This window comes from Cottoperca gobio, chromosome 6 (genome assembly GCF_900634415.1).
Source record: "Cottoperca gobio chromosome 6, fCotGob3.1, whole genome shotgun sequence".
Classification (NCBI taxonomy): Eukaryota; Metazoa; Chordata; class Actinopteri; order Perciformes; family Bovichtidae; genus Cottoperca; species Cottoperca gobio.
Genome location: NC_041360.1, coordinates 18,215,831 through 18,238,042, shown reverse-complemented (window position 1 = coordinate 18,238,042; position 22,212 = coordinate 18,215,831). Strand labels below are relative to the sequence as shown.

General features: G+C 41.0%; 2 protein-coding genes across 8 annotated transcripts; both read right to left on the bottom strand.

Moving 5' to 3' along the window:
• Positions 1-224: 224 nt before the first annotated feature.
• On the bottom strand, positions 225-1,305 carry LOC115009411 (P2Y purinoceptor 4-like). Its single transcript, XM_029433370.1, has one exon. It carries the CDS (start codon positions 1,236-1,238, stop codon positions 225-227), a length of 1,014 nt encoding a protein of 337 aa, XP_029289230.1. The 5' UTR covers positions 1,239-1,305.
• A 500-nt stretch (positions 1,306-1,805) lies between these two features.
• Positions 1,806-20,333, bottom strand: ano5a (anoctamin 5a). Of its 7 annotated transcripts, none has more exons than XM_029433803.1 (22): positions 20,077-20,333; positions 16,808-16,875; positions 16,097-16,234; positions 15,753-15,794; positions 12,444-12,551; positions 10,836-10,904; positions 10,255-10,539; positions 9,904-10,023; positions 9,639-9,754; positions 9,407-9,541; positions 9,196-9,301; positions 9,028-9,088; positions 8,662-8,813; positions 8,257-8,337; positions 7,093-7,321; positions 6,789-6,961; positions 6,583-6,680; positions 5,989-6,119; positions 5,592-5,797; positions 5,294-5,493; positions 4,447-4,552; positions 1,806-3,873 (listed from the first exon to the last, which is right to left on the bottom strand). In XM_029433803.1, exons 1-22 carry the CDS (start codon positions 20,144-20,146, stop codon positions 3,643-3,645), a joined length of 2,925 nt encoding a protein of 974 aa, XP_029289663.1. In that variant the 5' UTR covers positions 20,147-20,333; the 3' UTR covers positions 1,806-3,642. The 7 variants fall into 7 exon arrangements, with proteins under 7 accessions (XP_029289663.1, XP_029289664.1, XP_029289665.1 ...); XM_029433804.1 differs by lacking the exon at positions 8,257-8,337 and adding an exon at positions 7,839-7,913 and having other exon boundaries at positions 20,077-20,331; XM_029433805.1 differs by lacking the exons at positions 15,753-15,794; positions 16,097-16,234 and having other exon boundaries at positions 20,077-20,329.
• Between the last annotated feature and the right edge of the window lie 1,879 nt (positions 20,334-22,212).

Below are 22,212 nucleotides of genomic sequence, written 5' to 3'. Positions count from 1 at the left end.
TAGAGTACAGTATGCAGTCAACCACGCAGAGGCAGTGTTGTGTAAGGAAGTTACGGAGACCAAGCCTCAGCAGATATGAGATGAAGTGAGATAAAGGAAACCTTTTTTATATACAGTGCATTTTATTTTATTCCACCAATCAAACAACATAAGTGATTAAACATAGGACAATTTGAAGATTTTATATACGTTTCATTATCTTTGGCACAAAGAACATTATTAATTTACAATTCTCCAGCTCCTTTGGATCCAGGTGCAGGTAGTGCGCACACAGGTGTGACAGTAGACATCCCTTGCCTTTTCCTTACCGTCATCCGGGTCCTCTTAGATATCATTGAGGCCTCCTGCGTGCCTGGACATTGGGAAAACATTACTGAAAAAGTGGCTTGGAACTCCTTCCTGAATTGGCGGCCTATGAAGCAGCTGAACAGAGGGTTGATGCAGCTGATGAGGCTGCAGAAGCACATCTCCAGGGAGAAGGCCAGGTCTGCGTGCCTCCAGGAGGCGGGGCTGTCAGGGTAGACTGTCCGCATCACGATGGCAGCGTTACGGCTCAGGTGGTAGGGCAGGTAAATCAGGGCAAATAAAACCAGCGCTGCGCTCAGCACCCGCCGGAGCCGCCGCTGCTGGTGGTTCGGGTCGGGGCGGCAGGACCGCTGGCGCAGTTCTCTGACACTGCACAGGCCGCAGTAGCAGATGGAGAGCAGCGGGAAGAGGAAGCCGACGATGGAACAAAAGAGGGAATAAGGGAGGGTCTCCTCGGTCTCGCTCAGCAGTATATACAAGGTACAGATGGTGCGGTTGCTCCCGGGGCAAGTCTGGATCAGAGACATGCTGGCAACAGGTATGCTGAGGAGCAGAGTGGCCGCCCAGACAGCCACACACAGCAGGCAGGTCTGCCTCCGACCTAGCAGCACCAGAGAGCGCAGAGGGTGCACGATGCCCAGGTATCTGTCCACACTGATGCAGGTGACGAAGTAAATGCTGAGGTAGAAGTAGTTGTGGTAGAACATCCTCACAGCCATGCAAAGCGGCAGCCCCAGCTTCCAGTAGAGGTGGTCCTGGTGGAAGTTGATGAGAAAAGGCAGGGCCATCAGCCACGAGGTGTCAGCCAGGGTCAGGTTGAAAAGGAACACCGTGCTGCGGGTCCAGCGCCGCAGGCGGTGGAAGAAAACCCAGAGGGAGAGCAGGTTGAGGGGCAGGCCGAGGATCAGCACCGCCAAGAAGAAGGAAGGCATCACGTAGAGCTGGACCAGCGATAAACTTCGATCTGTATCCAGGTCGCAGAAGGCTTCCTCTGGAGGCTGGATGGTCATGGGCAGAGGTTCAACTTGGAGTTTACAATGTAAATCTATTACAAGATGGTTTGTATCCTCTCATTCCTCATCTAAAGCTTCATTCATTTGTTAACTCTTTGGCTTTGGTGTATAAAAACATTACAAATATGGACATGATATTTGCCCTAATAGAAAAAGTAAGCTTGTAAACAATCATTATTACAACACAAAATGTATTTTTGTTGTTTCATAAATCTTATTCTAGATAAAATGTTTAAAATCATAGTGGACCTTTCCAGCCTACCTGAACCTGAGTGTTGCCCATGTCTTTGTTACAGTGGCTTCGCATGTGCCAAGTGAAACAACCATGCCAACATATTTTGGTGTAAAACACACCCACCAGTGTGAACAAACACTGAATAGTTATCAGTGTTCTCTCTGGCCATCTGTTATGTGAACAGAAACTTTCCTGTCCTCGGCAGAGGAGCCGATGGGCTACAGGGTTGATCCAAACATGTACAACAATTATTCAAGTTGAACTGGTACTTTATTTTGGAGATTTGTCTTTGTTTACACATTTGGATACAGGGCAATTACAACAATTAAAGAAATAAAAAGAATAAAAACATGAAATTGTAACTTTAAGCATACAGTTCACCCCCCCCCCCCCCCCCCCAAGAATGATAACGGTATAAAATGAACATTATTACTAGAGCATAACACGAAGAAGACCTAAGAAAAGAGATATACAAGGAAATAAAATAGAAAACACAGGTATTAGATGTATTAAGGCATCAACAGGTATTAGTTTAGCTGAGCGCAGAACATGAGAAAGGCAAACTGGAACAGTCCAACGTTGCTGTATCACATCTACATGCATCTCAAACAAACATAGATTTAGTTGCCTGAGTTCGCAGCGCAGCCAGTCAGCTATTTCCTTTCTTAACATTTAAAAACTTCAACAACAGATACTTATCATATATTTTTATGTAGGCAGCTAAAAATAAACGTGAATTATCCTTCATATGATTTCAAAACAAAAAAACTACATCTTTCTCCTTCTCATTTAAGCACAATATAAATATCAAACTCAGACTCCTTCTTACATAAAGTCTTGTTCCAACTTAATGAACACAGATTATCACACATCGCCGCTTCAAAACACTGATTATGAATATGTAGCGTCATGACAACAATTAGATTGACATGTTTAAGTCTTGGTAATCACGTTCCATTAAGTGCTTTGTGCAAAATAAAAATAAAAAGAACGTGTATCTTTCCTTCTCTACACAGACACAGCAGAGGAAAACAGAAGCACAAGAAGTGGGCGATGGCTGATGTGCTTTGTGTGATGGAGCAAACATAGTTCAGTAGGTAGGGGCAGGCTTTCATTAGCTCCGACGTGTTGGTAAACAGAGGCACATTAAAAAGGGATCTCTTCACTCTCAGGGCTTTTCGCTTCTCATCTCCAGGCACAGGACCCACTGTCAACAGTCAACATGCACCAGCTGCTGCCGCTCAACAACTGGCTATCACAGGACAAACCCTGCCTTTACTCACAGTACTAACAGCTGCACAGATTTGTCTTCATCGAAAGCTACTTCACATGTTTAAGTCTGGAGAAACTGCTGGGCTGTTATGAGATTAAAGCCTATTAACTGCCAGAGAGAAGAAAATCATTTGATAAAATCGTGTTGGGGTTATGATGACTCAATGTGAATAAACAGGGGTCACATTTGTTGCAGTAACTGTAAGAACAAAACTAAAAATCGAGTTGAAATTAAACTTAGTTTATGATACTGGAACCCTTCATACAGCTGCACATATACGAACAAGGGAAACACTCCCATAATAAGCAAGCTCTCAGTTTCTAAATGATATTCATTGTTATTCTAATGGCAGATAGAACCAATGATGAGTGTCATATATTAAGGCATTTAGTCTTTGGTTACTCATAGTGGCACTTCAATAAATAGTCTTTTTTTAAACAAGAGTAAGTTGTCTGGCTGAGACGCAGTGTACAAGATTTTCATCTTTCTTTCCTTACAGCATATGTTGATTATTATCAGCACTTTGATCACAACACAGGGAGTGAAACGCCATTAAATATGAGACAGAGTTTTAAATACATGTGTTTCAGCATGCATGGAGACTTGGTCTTTCACCTGTGTGCACTTTCACTATCAGCAGACTATTACAAGAGGGATGGAAACCTCGAGCTCTTTAATATTAGTTTTCTGTGTGTGTACCGGACAAACAACACAGGCACTACAGCAAAGTGATGGTATCATAATACACAAGCTGGGTAATCTACATCACCGTGTTCTCATATCATGTCCATCTGATTGACCAGCAGCTCGCTGTGCTAGAGACACCCTGACAGCACCTCGTGTTTGGGTATAGACGGGTAGATCATGGGCGTGCAGTTACAATCACCGGGGAGGTTTTGGCTGAGTTGGATCTTCAGCTTCTCCACTTCATAGTTATGGAGATACTCCTGCACCAGGTAGCGCTCTCTCTTCACTCGAGCCCTTACGTCAGAGGGAACATCGGGAATCATCCAGGCCACAAAGAACTTGACCAGGAACGCAACATGCTGTGGAGGAAGAAGGCGCAACAGGTTAGTTTTTAGAGCCTTGTAATGGAATATTTTGCGTGGCAATATTATAACGATAAACAGATGCCAAGTATCCATTCTTATAAACTATTACTATTGCCAATTCAAATGAAACCTTTTGGTAACAATGGCTTTTTTATTGTCCTCTAGATGGTGCGGAGTTGTTTCCAGGTGAGGTCACGGGTAAAGTCAGCTGCATTGGCAAGAAGTTGATCAAAACAAAGATGGAGTCAAACTGCATAATGTGCAGTTCAAATCAAAACATATGTTATCACAAAATGTTTATCGCAATACAATTGTATTTGTGACTTAAGTATCGTGATAATATCGTATCTTGGGGCCTCTGGTGATTCCTACAGCTATTTGTTCTTCAAGCTGGAGTCAGCAAGTACTGCAGAAAAAAACTCTACAAGGATTTATATTATATGTGAAAGATGTGTGAGGGACAACTATTAATGTAACTTCTGCCCAAAGTAACAATGTGAGGCTCAGTTCATGTGCTCAATAAGTGTTGCTGGTGGTGCTGGTGGAGGCACTGCGGCCTGGCTTTACCTCCATGATAATGATGAAAGCAAGCTTTGCTGCCAGAATATGCCAGAACTGCATGGTGTGGGAATACTCCCTGTCGTGGCCGGAAGGGTAGCGGTAATCACGATACCTACGAAGAAGCAACATGTTTTTATAGGCTTTGATTCACGATGATGTCATTCTTCAGTCCATTGTGCAAAGGGAACACAAGTTATATACCTATAAACGTGCATTAAAACAGTTTAAAAATAACACACTTAAAATATTGAACACACATCATATAAATCTGACATTAAATAGTGATTTAAGTAAAGTGGTTCAGCTGAACTGTATTTATGAGGTTTTACTACATTAAAACTAAAAACTAAAAACCTCTATTGGAGTAAATCTTTCACCACTGTGTCCTGAAGGCAGTGTACTATTACACACCACCATGACCAGATGTTTCATATATCAGTGGTGAACAGTAACTCAGCACATGTAGAAGCCATTTTGCGTTATTGTTGGCATTTATTATTATTTGGTTTAAGCCCTGTAAAATTATTTTGGACACTTGGGGACGGTGATTAAATGCACTAGGTTGTCAGTATATAAGGGTGCACAGGTGACAGGAAATGGGTGATAGGACACAGGTAGAGAGAGCAAACAATGCTCACCAGTGATAGACTATAGAACCAAACGAACCAGTGATAGACCAGCGACTACAACAGTGACAGTGATAGACTACATCCATAGAACCGCACACCATCCATAACTACAACCGGAAGCTCTAAATCTGCGTAAGAACCCAAACACCTACCTGTGTAGATGGCATGCGCTACATCCACAACCACTCTCCCTCTCACACACAGATCCTTACAATCACACACACCTGCAGGAAGTGATGGAGCTGTTGAACCAGGAAGGGCTCTCCCCATCATCAGGCTTGTTGTCGAATGGTATCGCAGTGATATTAAACACAGACAGGCTGTTGTTTATGTAGCCTTTCATATTCATCTCACCGTATGGCTGGTAGGCATACATGTACACGAGCCGAGGGATCATATCAGAGGTGAAGGCCACGATGAACGCCTAGAAAGCAGGGAAAGAAACCGTGTAAGGAAAACTAGAGATAAAACTGGGCAGATACTGAGCACACACAAAGCACACATATGTTGTCCAGCACTCACATTTGTGACCACAGAGAGTACGGCCATCCCGTTGAGGATTTCCTCCCAGGCCCCGATGCTGTGGGCCTTTGCTGCCACAGGACGTCTGAACTGAGTGGTGAGCTTCCAGGCATCCACTCTAACCTCAATGATGTTGTTGATAAGTGCCATCAAGGGTGCCAGGGGGAAGGAGGCGACGAACAGCGTGATGAAACCAAACTGGATCACTGGGACACAGAAGAGAGAGGTTAGTGAGAGACAGTAGGAGGGAAGTAGCACCATCTGCAGAATCTTAGAGGACATTGCATCTATCATCATCATCCATCCATCTATCCGTCTGTCTGTCTGTCTGTCTATCTGTCTGTGTCAGTATCAGTATCAGTACTTCGGGGTTCTTTTTCTAAAGTTGTTAATTTACCCATTTCCAGGTACTCGTAGAAGAGGCCCAGCTGTCCAAAGCCCTGCAGGTCGTGATCCTGCTCCCAACGGCTGTACAGACTCTCTGGGTGGTTTCGTGCCTTCCTGCTGCCCCACCAGTTCATCAGCCATCTGAAGGACACAAGAGGGCGATATAGAGATAAAGACAACATAATTCGCCCTCTATCAAACATATTGGAGGCTGTCTTGAATTATAAAGAACTGAGCCATTGTTAATTTCATTATTTATACCTGTTAAATTCCTTCTGTTACATTTTAAAATGTCTTCCTGTCTTTGTTTGAATTTCATAATCGTATTGATTTTGTGTTAAGAGAATGCTAAAATGACATTACTTCGTACTTTTCTTAATCATCTTGCATGATGAACTAACTAACAATAAAAATAATTTTAAAAACGTTTACTTTCAGCAGAGATAACTCTTAAATTGTACTGCTAAATTTGATAATAAATCAATGATATCAAACTATAAAACATGATATATCTATGTGTTATGTGAAGCAGCTGCAAAATCCTGTAAAGAGAGTTCTAATGTAACCCTCTGCGTCTGTGGTCGGTTCAGTCGGGAGTACTCACGGGACCAGAGCCTCCTGGATGTTGCCCCACACCTGTTTACCAGTCATCACTATCACCAGCTGCGTGGTCAACTCAATCAAACAGCCACCAGGGTCACACTGAATGTGGACATCGAGGGGGGATGGGAAAGAAACAAAATCAAATTCAGACTCAAGTTGACTTACCAGTGCTAATCTTATACAATGTAATGCAGTTATATCTGGTACCTCTTCATTCCTCAGTTTGCTGCCAAACATATACACATAATTTCCAGGATAGCCGACAAATTTGCCCTTAAAGAAAGCCACGTAGAAGCAGGAGGAGTAGTAGTTGACAAACTGGAAGAGGAACATCTTCACCGTCAGTTTGTTCTCATACTCCAGGTGCGTTTTGGGAATTTCTGTCACAAAGTAAAAGATAATAAAACATGGAATTTTTTAATAAACCAAAAAAGGGAACACATTTGCACACTCGAGGATCAAGATGAAATGTATAATGGATACATAAAGACTCTCTCGTTCCGACCCTCACCCATGTCAGTGATCCAAACAGCCACTCTCTCATACATGAGGTTGAGGATCATAATGATGACAAAGTTGATGCAGGAGGCTGTGACAGAAGTGGCCAGCTGTGGCGTGATGTAGGGGCCGACCACCTGCAGGTTGGTGGTGGGATTGTCCTTCATGATGCTGGCAAAGGCTGCGTATACCGCCAGGCGGTACGCTATCACCCCAATGATGCAGGCAATGATCAATGATATCTTCAGGACAGAGACAACAGAGACAATATGAAAGACAACGACATGGCACAAGACAGTCGTACAGTGACAACACCATACAAACTGTGACGCAGATGCAGCCACCAAAACACATGTTATTTTTTCATTATTTCCAACATAGATGTTACGAAAAACTGTCATGCTTGAAGTGTGTACACATGCCCCGTGAAAAGAAATAATCTTCCCATTAGCTCATTCACATGTAACAGGTTTTTACTAACAAGAGTCCACAACAGTAATATGCAGGGCCTGTATGTTTAAAGCATTTGGTCTTAAATTGTTCATATTTAAAAGAAATGACATAATTTTCCCCAAAGTTTTAGGATGTATATTAAGTGCCAATTGTTCTGACTTAGTCTTAGCTCCCAAATTATTAAAGAGAGCTCCATTTCTTAGAAGATTTAAACATACTGGCCGTGGTCACATGAGATAAGTGAAGACAAAAAGACACAGGGAGGAGGAGCAGGTAGATTCATCAAGTGTAAGATACAATGCTCACCCATAACAGGACGGTGGCTCCAGACAGACATGAGCGTGCACACTTGCTTGTTATTGGTAAGTATGGCTCCATTTCCTACATCATAAGCAAGCAAAGCATGGACACAGAAGTCAGTGTTGAATTCTGAAAAGACTACGTTCCTTTAATTACCACCGGCCTCAGATGCGAGGCAGTGCGAGGTCGCCCAATCACAGCTCTCTGTGTGTAGGTGTTACAATCCGAGTCCAATTCTTTCATCTTGCGGTCTGCTAGTGAAGCCGGTCTTTAAGAAACTGATCCACCAGACAAACAGTAATGCGGTGCAGAATGAAACTTGTGCCTATGAGTCTTTCCAGAAAAGTCGGTTATCCACACAAACTACACACTCCAAAACCTCTTTCTCACCAATGAGGCATTCCACATTAAGTGCCACCCTTACCCAGAGTGTCACGGTGGCCCAGCACAGCAACAACTTCCCCATTATATCTGTAATGGTCCTGTTAAGAACCCACTCCGTTTCCTAAAGGCCGGTGGGATGTGGTTCAAGTCAAATTACAGCACCCTGTTTTTATTCACTTCACACGTCTGTGTCTGTCACTATCACTAACTATGTTTTCCTGATTCCCTGAAATCACAGTTTTACTTAGTAATATTGTTCTTAATCAAAGAGTCTCAATTTGCACTGGTTTTTTTATTCCAGGAACTGGCCTTAATGAATGATACAGATAGTGTAATCTGTCCTACCATATAGTATATGTGTCAGGTAAAGCTTTGTGGAAGCTCCACAGACCTAGAGCTGTACATTAGAACAGTTTTGTAAAGCATATTAGTATTACACAAACACCTGAGTGATGCGGTTCAGCTTGCGGTTGGTGCACTTGGTCTCATACTCTGGCCGAAGCTGCAGCTGCTGCTGCTCCTCTTCAAAGTCGACCAGATCCCACTCGTACTCGAGACGAGCCTGCCGCCTCTTCCAGAACTCGAGGAACAGTGTCACTGCAAAGCATAGGATTCACAAATGTAATTGTTTTTAGTGCTTTGCCCCTCATTCACCACGATCATGATGAGAAAATTAGTTTTTTTATTTGGGTGAATAGTGAGCAGAGTGAGTAACAGTGATTTTAAATGACAAAAACAATCCATCGGCTCCCACTAGGTGGTGCACTGGGTTAGATAATACAAAATGCAGAGAGCAGACATTTTTACTCACCCCATATCCCCATAAATATGGCAAAAAACACCGTTCCCACGTTGTCAAACAGATGCGATTGCTGAAAGAAGAACACGTTTGTGAAGCAGAGAGGTAATGACAAAACAGATTTGACATTTAGCTGCAATGTCATACATTGTAGGTAGAACATAATGAATGATTTCTCACCCACGAGGAGTTGCATGTTGAGTTGAGTTTCCAGTAGCCGCATTTCCTGTCACACAGCGGACACATGACAATATTCCCCCCGACCTCCTCACTACATATTTCTTTACTGTGAGGGAATGAGAGACATTTTCAATAAAAGATAATACCTAATAAAACAATGACTTCTGAAAGACCAACAATACAGACTATATTCTTGATAAAAAAAAATCACCTCCACTGGTTTTCGTCGTAGGTGAGGACTCCATAGATGAAACATATTGTCCCTACTATTGCAGCAAACAACAGCATCTCAGTGTAGAAGCCCAGCCAGGCAAAATAAATACCTATCTTCTCCCCATAATACTTCCTGTAAGGGAAAAAGAAAAAGTTTTTTCCTGTAAATTCTTGAATTAATATTGAGAGAATACACTCTCGGATATGACTACTTTGTTTTTGAGTTTTACCTTATGAGATTGAGAGGCTGCTCCTTGAAGAAACAGAAGAATCTGGCCCAGTGTTTGTGGAGATTGTATCTCTCACTTTCGCAGTTAGCATCCCTCGATTTCTTCCAGTATCTACACTGCACGCACGCAGAAGACACAGTTCATTACCACATTCATAGCGTAATTGAAAAGTTATTCAACATCCAACATGGCCTCCAACAGGATGAGTGCACAGTCCATTTCCCAATAATAAAATAGTGCCAAAAGTTCACCAATAGAGGCTCACATCATGCAGGGGGAAGGCAGCAGTGTAGGTGCTGTTATTGAGCAACCTCTTGATCCCCTTCTTGTCTTTATCTCCACATTCATCCCTGAAGTACGAGCAGCGGGACAGGATGTAGTAGACCTGGGCAGAGACGGGACAAAAGGATATAGTGTTGTTGTTCAGAAGCTTCACATTTAGATGATAACAGAATTATAAAGTTGTTTCTGTTTGAGATAATAGAAATACTGTGTTTAATTCTTCACAATAGAAATAAATGTGTCAGTATTTATAGCAAATTCAGATTTGATGCGAAAGGAATGTTTTCATTTGAAGGTCACAAACAAGATAAGAAAGTGGTCGACGGATCCTTACTATCCTGTTGCGAGTAGATGGCGGGAAGAACGTGTCTTTGTCGTCGATAAGGAAGAAGTCAGACTTGCTCTTGTTGAAGGGAGCTGTGAAATAGTCTGCCTCGGGGTGCATGATGTGCTCCGGCAGACGAAAGGGAGTGGACATCCAGTTCATGGGCATCTCACTGTTGTCTGGGATGTCGTTGACCTTGAATGGGACCTTGATCTTCAGCACGTCTGCGTAGGTGGCCAACACTTCCCATGGAGCGTGGATCTTCACAAAATAAGTCTTCCCATCTTCTGACTCCTTATGACAGTGAGACAGTATAATGAGTGTAGGGCTACTGATTCATAAACTAAAACACACATTCAGTGATGCCTGGTTTGTTGGCTGTATTTTAAAGAATGGCAGTTATGTACGGGTTTATTGTTTTATCACTAAAACCTTGTAGTTTTTTTTTGTCTTTGTAAAAACAAGAGCAATTTCAAAAAACTGCCAAAACACAACAACACAGATACACATACAAACATATACACAGTCTTTGTGGGCCACCATTTCTATTTAGATTAAACATAAACAAATCAATAACTGGAGGCTCTTACCGATTTATCTTCCGTCTCCAGCTCCAGGCCGACATTCATTAGATTGGCCTCATACACCTTCCTCCTCTCCTACAGAAGAAAACAAAGCATATACACATATATTTATTAGTTTGATATAAGTTCCTTTACTGCCATTGCACAAGAGCGAAATCTATTGTAACGGAAAAAATGAAGTACGTACAAACTGTGTGAAAAAACGATACACACACGCTTGAAAGGAAAGAGCCTGAATACTGGGAAACCTTTACACATATATTTACCATTAATAAATGTGTATCCATGTATGTGGATCCCATTGTATGATATGATACACAACTGATGATATACAACATGGTTGAACACAAATGTAAGTAGATCAAGCCAGAAAAACATAAACATGTAAAACCAAAGTGAACATGGCGTCACAGTCAGTGTGGACAAGGCGCCATCATTTAGTATTAGTCATTAATAGAATCAATAGTCGCAGTTAATGAGTCAAACGGGTAGTGAAAGTACAATTTTGAGGAACTTTTCATTGTATGCTACTTTATACTTCTCTACTTCAACTCAGAGGGAAATATCCCACTTTGTATTGCACATATTGCTTTAGTTACTTCCTGTCCGGTAAAAACTTTGCAGTCTCTAGATGAGTTATGAATGTTTGTGATAAACTGAAGGATGAAATGTTCATTTATGTTTTGAGAAAACGTTCTTACTTCCTTAGGATTAATAAACTATTTCAAAACTTTAAACTTCAAAAATGTAGTACTTTTACTTTAGTAAAGGATGTGAATAGTTCTTCTACCACTGCATAACGTTACCATACGGCATTAGGTTTAATGTTTTCAGAAATAGGCACAGAGAAATTAATTGTCCATATCATCAAACATTTACAAACAACCAAAAAAGTACCTCCTTGTTAGAGTTGAGATTTACTGCCCAATTGTACAACACATGTGGATTACACACAGGAAGTGGCCTCTCGTTTGCCCTTCCTCCTACAGTGGAACAAATGAGCGAGTTCCTGACGAGGTCGGAGTGTTGACTCACCGACGAGGCTTTGGGTAAAATGTGAGTCGGCTGCCTCACTGCCTCATACCCGAGTGGTAACACAGAGATGTGAAGACTAGCAGCTCCGTGTCAAACACTAGTCAAACATGAGTCTTTCAGCACCCCACAGCTGATACAGAGATGACCCACTGATGGGAAAAGACAGTATGGCAATACAGAAAGAAAAGGACTGTAAGTCTATCTCCAGACGTGACCTTCTCAGAGAAATTCCTCAAGAGGATTACTGACACAAGCTGAGAATAACAGTTTATCTAACTTTATCAGTGTTGTGGTATTCGGGGTATGCCGCTGACACTCACTGTGAACTCTGAGGATATCCTGTAAGAAACAGTTCTTACTGTTTAGATCAAGAAGTGGAAATAACAGCAGCTGTTCTTTTGTGTGGGATTTTAAGATTTTAAGATATTTAGTTTAGGAAATATAACAAGAATACTGAAAAACATTGATCAAGAAAACAAAACATCATTCATTACAAACACAACACATGCTTGCAGTTAGTGAAGGAGGGAAATACTGTACTGTGTATTGGACATACAGTACCTAGAGTTTGTTTCTTACCTGTTTTCTCTCACCATCTTTATCGTCGACATAGGACAGGACAAAATCAATCCTGCGCACTCCGTCACGGAAGAACACAGAGTCTTTGCTGTGTTGTTGTTTGTCAATCTATAAAGGAGATGGAACAGAGCACACAAGATTTAAACACACTCATACACAGGTACAGTATCATCTCAACAAGTCTTTGGATGCATTCACCACCGCAGAGACAGTCAATCTGTGTCAGTAGCAACAAAACAAAAAACAAGGCACCTCACCACTTCACACTTGACTGTTTAAAACATAAATACTAAATATCATATCTTCACAGCAAACACAAAGAGCATGCTAAATGGAGGGCATCTCCTATGGCTAAGATGTTCCATGTCCCCTTTATAGGATTCATTGAACAAGATGAGAATATGCTTTTAAAGAAATTGTTGTTGTATCACAGAATTAAATCTATGATATTGAATACTTTGATTTCAGGTCATCTGTCAGACAACACAACCTCAGGTTACATGTCATAGCAAAGGATATCTGGAGAGGACTACACATGCATAAAGAGCATTTTCTACACACCAGGGGCATCCAGCAGCCATATCTGGGTTAGGACATTGTTGTAGTTTGCTTTTCTGTAAATGCTGGAATCTATAGTGTCTAAAAACATCTGTATTAGTGTCTAAAAGATTCCAAACATGTGCTAGCCGGTAAATGCTAGCCCTCTCTTCAGCAGCCACAGGGCTGAAGTGAAGTTAACTACACAGGAATGCTTTAATAGAGGAAAGAAAGGCATGCCTGCTTGCTGCTTCAGCTGTTCAGGAAGCTAAAAATAACCATGTACCAGTTACTTCTGTCATCACTACAGTAGCTACCGACACTGGACTGCAGACAATTCAGAGAACTCGTCAATATTTAGCATCACAAAAACTACAACCTCGCACTGTACTGTAGTTCTGACAGAGCTGGCCCTGCCCATCAGCACAATGCTGTGGGGATAGGGAGGAAATAAAAGCACTTTACCTCCATGGCCCACTCCCTTTATGGTTATGATGCATCAACGCAAATGCTGGATAAATGATACAGCAAAATTGCCTTTCTCCAGGGAGCGCGGTCCAGCCCTGAAAGCACTGCTTCTCTCACTCCACTGATCCCCCGGCTCAATCCAGTCCCACTCACCTCTCTGGACAAGCCCTCACTTGCTCAGACATCCAGGAAAGAGAGAGGGGGTGAGACAGGAGGAGGGATACTAGGAGAGAAGCAGAGGAGACCTCTATAGATGACATCAGCACAGGAATAGCATAGAGGCTGCCCACTAGCTAACTAATGTAACAAGAGCACAGCATAAGGGGGGGTGATATCACTGCACTGTAAAACACTGACCATCGAGAGAGTGAAAGTCCCTCAAACATGTTTTCTACTATTTCATATAACTGAAGTAACATTTCAGTTGTAAAGTCCACTGACCACATGAGGAAATCTGCAGCGATACGGCTAATAAGGGTGAAAAAACAAACTGAGTCAGACTGTTGGAAACTAACCAATTAAACTATCTGGAGACCTTTCCACAACGCTGTACAAATGTGCAAATGAGACACTATTAATGCATGTAAAGCTGTTTTTAGCTCTACAGCTGCATCTACCAGCCTGATTCCTACTGTACTCACTTGTAGAAGGATGTTTGGGTACGTGTTCAACATTTTCACGGTTTTCTTATCCCAAATTGTGCATACGCTCTAACCACTAGTCCACATTACCTCCCAGACTAGATTGGACCATGTTGACCATGGCAGGGTGGGTGCTTTCTTAAACCGGGACGTCGCTGAAAAAACTCTCTCATTTGCAATAATTACAGATCAGCTGTATGGAATCAGTGCATCTGCCGGGATCTGCTTCTGCTGCTAGAGGCCACAGAGCTCCATACATTTACCAACCAACCCCTAACTACTGGGTGTTTAGACATGTGTATGTCTTTTATCTTAATTAAGGAGGGTAAATGTAGAACACGGCGTAAGATAAATAGGCTACTAGTTTCAGGGAGGGGTTTCTTTAAAATAATACTTTCAAAGCATTTCACCTCTTTGATTTTATATATATATATATATATATCACAGCTGCTAAATTGTCTCTTAATATTGTCATTTTCTACAATTCAACATCAAGTAAAGTCTCTATTAGTGCTACAAAAACCTAATGGCAAGGGTGCAATTCTCTTCTCTCTCTGTGTTTTGCTATATGTTTTCAACAATATCTATATTTTCTTTCCTTGCAAAGAATATAGATCTGTATTGTTAGCTAAATTAATTAAATGGTTGCCTCTAGCTCTCTGGATTATAGCTTTATTCCATCATTGCAACCCTCAGACTTGCTCTAAACACAGATCAGTGTTATTCTCCAAAGCTAAAAGAAAGATAGAAAGATAAGAATACTCTGATTTGCAGAAAGAATTGTATCTGATTCAGTGAGCCTCCTTAAAATGTCACATTGACAACCCCGCTGAAGAGTTGCATGCAGTTGACAAATCTTGCAGGAGGAGGACCATATACTTTTGTTTTCATTCTTCATTATAGAGAGAATCTATAGATGTGCAGCTGCCTCCCCTCTAAAACTCCTTGATGTGATCTTCCACTGGGCTAAATCGTTGCCTTTAGTTGGAGGGAGCAGGATTATTAGAGGAGCTTATTGCAGGGTTCTTTTTCTTAAAGATTAGCTTGAGAAGGGTAATGATTCTTGATACTGATACTTTTCATTAAAACGAGCTACGTACTGTTTAAAGAAGACCACATTTTAGAGGTACGTACGCATACAGTACGTTATATGGTTAGCCACAGCAAAGTCCAGTCCTGTCATGAGCACAGGGCAGGGTCATGATTACAGTACAGACTGTATACACTTAAAGAACATGAACACACATAAATGCACACACACACAAAACAAAGCTGGCCAAATGACACATATGGTATACGGTGCATGTGTGTGCACTTTCTAATAATGCTGTAACACCACCAGGCTGTTGATTTCTCTTCAGTGAAGTGGACGATTATCATAGGTGAGAACAAAACAAGTGAAAAAAACCTTTTCCATTTTTAATGAACTCGTATGATGCAACAACACATAGCTCATGCCAGCATGTTTCCATTGCTCTCTGCGGAACAGAAATCAGCACTCGAGAAGCCAGCATCAGCTCTCTACCAAGAACTGTGTATTGATTTAATATCTAATGCCGGTGGAGAAACTCAACACTGAACGGACAAGAAGGAAATAAAGGCTGGCAGGCATACATATGCATGAAGTTGCATCACATCACAAGCCCGTTTTACCATGCCATACCCTGGAACGGAACTTCAGGAATAGAGCCCGCTTTCTCGACAGCTGTGGAGGAACCGAGTGGATAGTGAGGGAAAGCCTAACAACACAACAAATTCAACATACGGCTGAAACTGTAGCAGCAACCTTACAGCTGTGATCAAAAAGACACTCCCCACTTGCATTACGTTTACACATTGTTACAGATTATGTCCAAACACACTCTGAAAACTACTAAATGTTATAAGTCAGGCACGGACGGGGTCAGGTCTTGCTCAGTTAAAAGTTTGAGCCCAGGAATTATGTAAGATGACACAAACACGCAGACACAGCGGCATGCATCTGTGTCTTTAACATCTGTGTCTTACCCCAGTCAGAGCATTGATTCGCTCTAGAGTCTGAGCCTCAAACTGTGGACTGTCGCTGTGGTCAGACTGGGCCAGCGAGGCCAGGCTGGTGTTGAGAGACTCACAGGTCTCTACACACACATCAGGCATTAAAGGAGACTTTATATACAGTGTGAAAGGGGAAGAATAGACAGGAGCATAAGGGTTATTATCTCGGACTCTCTCATGACAGTTGCAGGTTGTAAACTATTATGATTGGATTGGAAAAATGTGTTGTGCGCTCTACTAAGATAGACAAGCTAACCACATGTTGGCTGTTGATTAGTGGGGGACTTATAATAAGAAAAACAGTGTGACTAATGGGGAAATCTAAATAAAGTATTTCGCTTATACACAATGAACTTCCTGCTTACATTGCTTACAGGCAGTAAGCTGGAGGTGAATACATGATACTGTCAAACAGAAATATTTTTAAATATTAACATATACGAGGAATGCATTCTTACATATTTAAATATATTGTGTACATTCAAATCCTCCAAGAATTTGCAAACTATTCTGAATCAATTGCAAACATGTGTAATGACATTAAGAAATTACTATTTGGAAATTGTATAAAAAGAAACTCTCTCTCTCAGACTGTCCACACTCCAGATAAAAGAAGCCGCTTTAAAGAAATGTCTGTATGTTGGTGCTGTGTGAGTGTAAGCGTGTGGTGGGTTTGGTGTTTACCGGTGATTGATCCTGCTGGAAGGATCCTGTGCTGGACGAGGGATGTTGGTGGTATCCATTTACATCATCTGCAAGACAGTAACATAAGGAACACTAAATTAACATTAGTTGTAATATTCTGTAACCATTGTAGAATAATAAGTAGTATACTGAATCTCAGAGAGACACGTTGGTGGCAGTCAAGGGAAGTTTCAGGCATATGAACAGCTGCCTCAGTTAATAGAGGAGCACTGACAGGCGGCCAATGTTTTGGTCTATATTTGTGCAGCATTTGTGGCAGCGCTCCCAGAGGCCAGACAGCATGACTTAACAGGATCACTGTGGAAGAATCCACAGCCATGGTGCAGTGCTTCGATTCTACTGCTACAGAAGTGACTGCAGGAAACGAGACTAAGAACCCCCCCCCCCACCCCACCCCCAATGTGATTGAAAATGAAAGCTTGCGTGACGAGACATGGCTTTTACAATAACAAAATCCTGCTTTCACCTGCCATCAATTATTTCCTTCCATTCACTCAGAGAAAGACATTTACATAAACAAATAGCAAGGCAGGTGGAAAAGCAAAGACAACATCAAGTGGTGTTGGTACCACTATCACTAAAAAAACTAAAGCCGAACAAGGTTTCAGCCTCTGTGTCTGTGTTTAAATAGAAATGCAACCGACCTAATTGATGGTCTCTCTGAGGTTATATTTAGTCTGGGCTCGACACAGAAAATGTGCTTACACAGACCTGAAACAAGCATTTGAACCTATATGTAAACCTTCCCTGTCTCTACATTATTACACACCAAGTCAGCAAAGTATGAGTTAGTGGTTGAAAACTAAAATAAATGACATTTTCCAGAACTGAAATACAGCAGCTTCTCCCACTGCGGGCCTTTGCTTTTGTATTTTGTTAGACTAAATCCCTGTTTATCCCTTTACGTAAATGACTAAGCTCTTGATAATGTCACACAGAAAGAATGTAACTAAAAGAAATGTAATTGTTAGTTATTTGTCACTGTTAGCAGTGACCCCTTGAAGAAACATTGACAATGAGTTCTGAACAGCACAATTTACAGATGATTTTAAAGCTTAAACACATAGCCACCCATTTATATTCTTTCAAAAACATTAAATCCAACTCCTTGTTTCATCTTCCTTAACAAAGCAGTTAAGGTATTGATGTTGATTTAGACTGCCCTCATTTGTTTCAAAAATATATTTCATTCACAACATAAGAGAATGCCTCTGAAACAGCTGAGCATATTGTTGCACAGTTGGACGCAGTATTGGAGAACTCAGTATAGGCCTCTCAGCCAACAGGCTTTTCCCACCTAGCTAAGAAGCCTCCACAGTTAATGCTTTGTTCAAGAGAGAGCAGCTGATCACAGTGGAAATGCCACAGGGCAGCTTCTGTCTCATCTTTTATGAATTACCCCAACAGACTTCAGATTCCAAACCTCATTATTTAGCTTTTGCAAATCCTGCTGAATTCTAAAGCAGTGACCACAAATACAGTTTTTCAGTGTTCCCACTGCCACCTTGCGAGGGTGTTAGTAGGAACACGGGACCCTCACTTTAAGCAGTGTTTTTGTATATAAACACAGTGGGTGTGTTTGTCTTATTTTCTGTGACAGGAAGCCGTGGTCTGTTATATTTAGATATGTAAGTTTCAGGCTGACACATACACCTGCCTTAACAGGCCAGCTCATATATAAGGACAATGCTAGAGTAATGTATTTACAGTAAGGACGCAACAACAAGCGACAATCCAAGTTAGTGTGACTCTACATGGTCAAACCACAACCATGAACAGTTTGGGAAACTTGTACTTACAGTATGTTCAATGTGGTTTGAATCTGTATTTAAATCTGTTACAAAGAGTTTGTAAGCAAAGTGTGAGACCTTCAGCCGTCTGTGTGTTTTGACTTGTGCGTTTGTGCAGTTGGATTTACTTTAAAATGACATTTAAAGACTATCGGGTTATACAGTGTGTTTTTTTTAATTCATTAATACTCTAAATGTGTTGTGTGAAAATAGTGGCAGTCTGGAGATATGGACCAGTAACAGTAACACCTTTTGAGTGTATATTTACAACATGAAAATGTGTTTTCGCTGGCACTACAGTACATCATACAATTGGAATACAGTGTGTGTTTATATATATATATATATATATATATATATATATATATATATATATATATATATATATATATATATATATATTATATATATATACATATATATATATATTCAGTTCTGATGGTTTGTCGCAGTTATGAAGAAGCTGATTTTCATCACCTTTGCAGAATCTATTTACCTCTATATTAAAATAATCAATATTTGGAGTACTACAGTAATGTTGTGGACCTGTGAGTGTGATTAGTGGAAAACACTGCTCTATTGTAATCTCAACCCACAATACCAAGGTAACAGCAACTATAGTTCATGATTCTGTAGTGAACTGCTTTAATATGATTCTCTCTGCTGCAGATGAAACACAACACTATTACATCGACTCACACAGATACAGATAAGGGTTGCTGAATCATCCCCCATTCAGCGACACCATAAATGGCTAAAAAACAGAATCCTCTAAGAGTTTGTTTAAAAATCACTTTAGGCCAGAGGCATAGCGAGGTTTTGAGTTTGTGCTGGTGGATGAATAGGAGCCTGTAAGTGTTTCCAGTAAGCAGGCCAGCTGTCCGAGGCTGGCTGCCTATAAGTCACTGCTGCTTCCATAGAAAGAAAGTCAGACTATGAGCTGGTTATGGCATTAAAGGGGAGATGTGCAGGGTGGTACATTTTTAAATACTTGAGTAAATGTTACTTAAATTCATTTTCAAAAGTCCTGTGGTACAAGTTGTTGTTACTGGCACAGTAAACACTGTAATGTTCCAGTTGTCATAAGAATGGATGCCAACATATAGCCCACTAGTCACAGAAATGTTATTTAAAATGTGCTATTTACCTTTGCTGTCAATTCAGAAAAGTTATGGTTATGTTGTCATGGTGATATAGAGTAATGTTTAAAAGGGTTGTAGTTTTAGTGTAATGTTTGTTTGGTAGTCCTCGAAAGCTTTAGCCTATTTTAAAGTTCTTCTTAACATACTGGGGAATAGCCGACCTCAGTTTAGTGTTAATTGATTTCCCAGTAGCAGGACGGTGACGTTATCTTATGAACACTAATGACGCATAACACATTAACTTCATAGCAACATTTTGAATGTAAAACTACGGCGGACCGGCCGGATGGTTGCGGCTTTTCGCTAACTTACTCACCGTTGAAAGAGTCTGTTGGGCTCATCTCAATTAAACTGTCCCCTCCAGCTCTCCCCGTTATTCGGTGCATTTTGAGTCTCTCGTGTACCCAAAGACGTGCTTATCGGTCCTCGTGTACACCAAGATATCACCGGCCGGACGATTTCTGTCCCGCACTCTTGAACTCCGAACCGTCCTCCTTCAGTCTCAGCTAGTCCACTGCTCGGCAGGCTGCCCTCCTTCACCCACTGATAGGCGACTACTGCATCACTTCAGCATGGAGGGAGGTACGAGAGGGGAGTGGCTCCAAACCACAAGAATCCCTTGGGGTGAACAGATACTGCCCTCAAACGTCTACATGTTAGGTATTAAAACTGAACGGACACGAACGGATAGCCTAAATACCGAATAACACATTAACCTAGCTAACAACATGTGCGGCATACAGAAGCTAAGGTTAGCAAAGGACAAGTTGGAGGCTTTCCTCCATGGACTTCATTTAATCAAGACAACTGGGAGTTACCAACATATAATTCTTTTTTTAAACAGTCGTCTATTTTTACGTTAGTTTCCAGTCAGTTTAAGTCAGAGATTCATGTTTTACCGGACAGAGAGTTCGTGTTGCCACGGTCACCATCCGTTGAAGTTCTTAGTGAAGTTCTAGAACACCGGCCAGCCAATCAGAAACGAGTATTCTCCGGTCGTGGTTTCAAGAAACGATAACCTGCCTATTAATGTAACTCAAATTAAATTAATGTATAAACCTGTATATTCAGAGTCTGGGTTATCTCGGCCATGTATGGTGATTTACAGGGTATTTCCTAGTAGGTAAACCAAGTAGGTAAACACTGACTAAATAAGATATCATCGGCAATAAAAGTCTTTGAATTTGTTAATATGCAAATGAAGCTACAATAAGCAAAACCAGACTACTTTGTGAATGGTCAAAGTAGATGTTGGACCATCTGTGATTACCTGATTGTATGATGTACTTGGATGTATGTCTACGACCAGTGTGACGTTATCGTTATGTATGTTTCCTTTTATTACGATTGTATTGTTTATTAGTTTATGATTTATTTTAATTATTAGATTTTTACTATTATTATTAGTTTTTTTAAATAATTATTTACGTTTCTATTTTTCTTATTTAATTGTGTGATTATGAATTCTCATTCTTGTTTACTTCTTGTACTGTTTCTATTGGTATCGTACTCTTGTATTGAAAATGACAATAAAAAACTAAACAAACACAAAGACAGACTACAAGGCTACTCGGATTTGTATTTATTGGGTGTTGATGCTGCTGTCACTATGTTTACCTTAGATCATTTATTTGCTTAGGTATTAATTAAATTTGTTTTTCAAAATGTCCAGAGAGAGAGAGCTTCCAGTAACTCCTTTACAACCAAACACAATAGCCTATTAACTCATGCCTTTCCAAAACATAGACTGTACACATAATCTATTATATGTTAGACAGTTTAAAACAAACATCTGTTCCCTTTATAATTGGAGAGTTAAGCCTCAGGGATTATTTTAGGCTATAATGGTCAAAAAATAGACACCCTTCCAGAATCGTGAATCTTTCAGCTATCACTCGGATGTTTAGTTTAGTGTTTTGTTCTGTTTTGTTTAAAGCAACGTGGTGTTTGGATTATCTTCCCAGTTGTTCACCTTGTGTGTATGTGTTTTCCTTTATGACAAGGAGTTCAGGAAAGAGTCTATCAGCAGCTTTTCCCTGCTCCTCCCAGCCACCTCTCTACCCTGTACTTCCACTCCGGGTACATTTAGCCGCAGCGGCCCCCTCTGTCGCCCTTGAAGTGGTTTACACAGTCCTGTGCTGGTGTAATTATGTTATCCTCCACTGTGGGGTGTGGCCGAGTACAGAAATACAGCCGCTTATTTTCGCGACCACTTTTTCTTCAGCCTCACATCGCCTCTCCTCCTTGACATGTGGGTCTTCCTGGGTGTACACTGCTTTCTAAGGTTTCCAAGACTAATGGTGGAACTCATCTCTAATAACAAGGCACGGAGGGCCACCCGTTTGACATGTTAGTTTTTCTTGTTTCTTCTTTCAGTCCAAAGGGAAAGGATGGGAAACAGAAATAGGTCCACAGGACTGTGCAATGGGAATCACTTGTAAGATATTAAAAA

Bases quoted from the DNA above. Each gene is read 5' to 3' on its own strand.
- LOC115009411 (XM_029433370.1), bottom strand. From the start codon at position 1,238: ATGCCTTCCTTCTTCTTGGCGGTGCTGATCCTCGGCCTGCCCCTCAAC.
- ano5a (XM_029433803.1), bottom strand. From the start codon at position 20,146: ATGCACCGAATAACGGGGAGAGCTGGAGGGGACAGTTTAATTGAGATG. The intron at 16,235-16,807 runs GTAAACACCAAA...CTGTATATAAAG, and splicing joins TCCAGCAGGATCAATCACCG to TCTCCTTTAATGCCTGATGT. The intron at 10,540-10,835 runs GTAAGAGCCTCC...CACTGTCATAAG, and splicing joins TGGAGACGGAAGATAAATCG to GAGTCAGAAGATGGGAAGAC.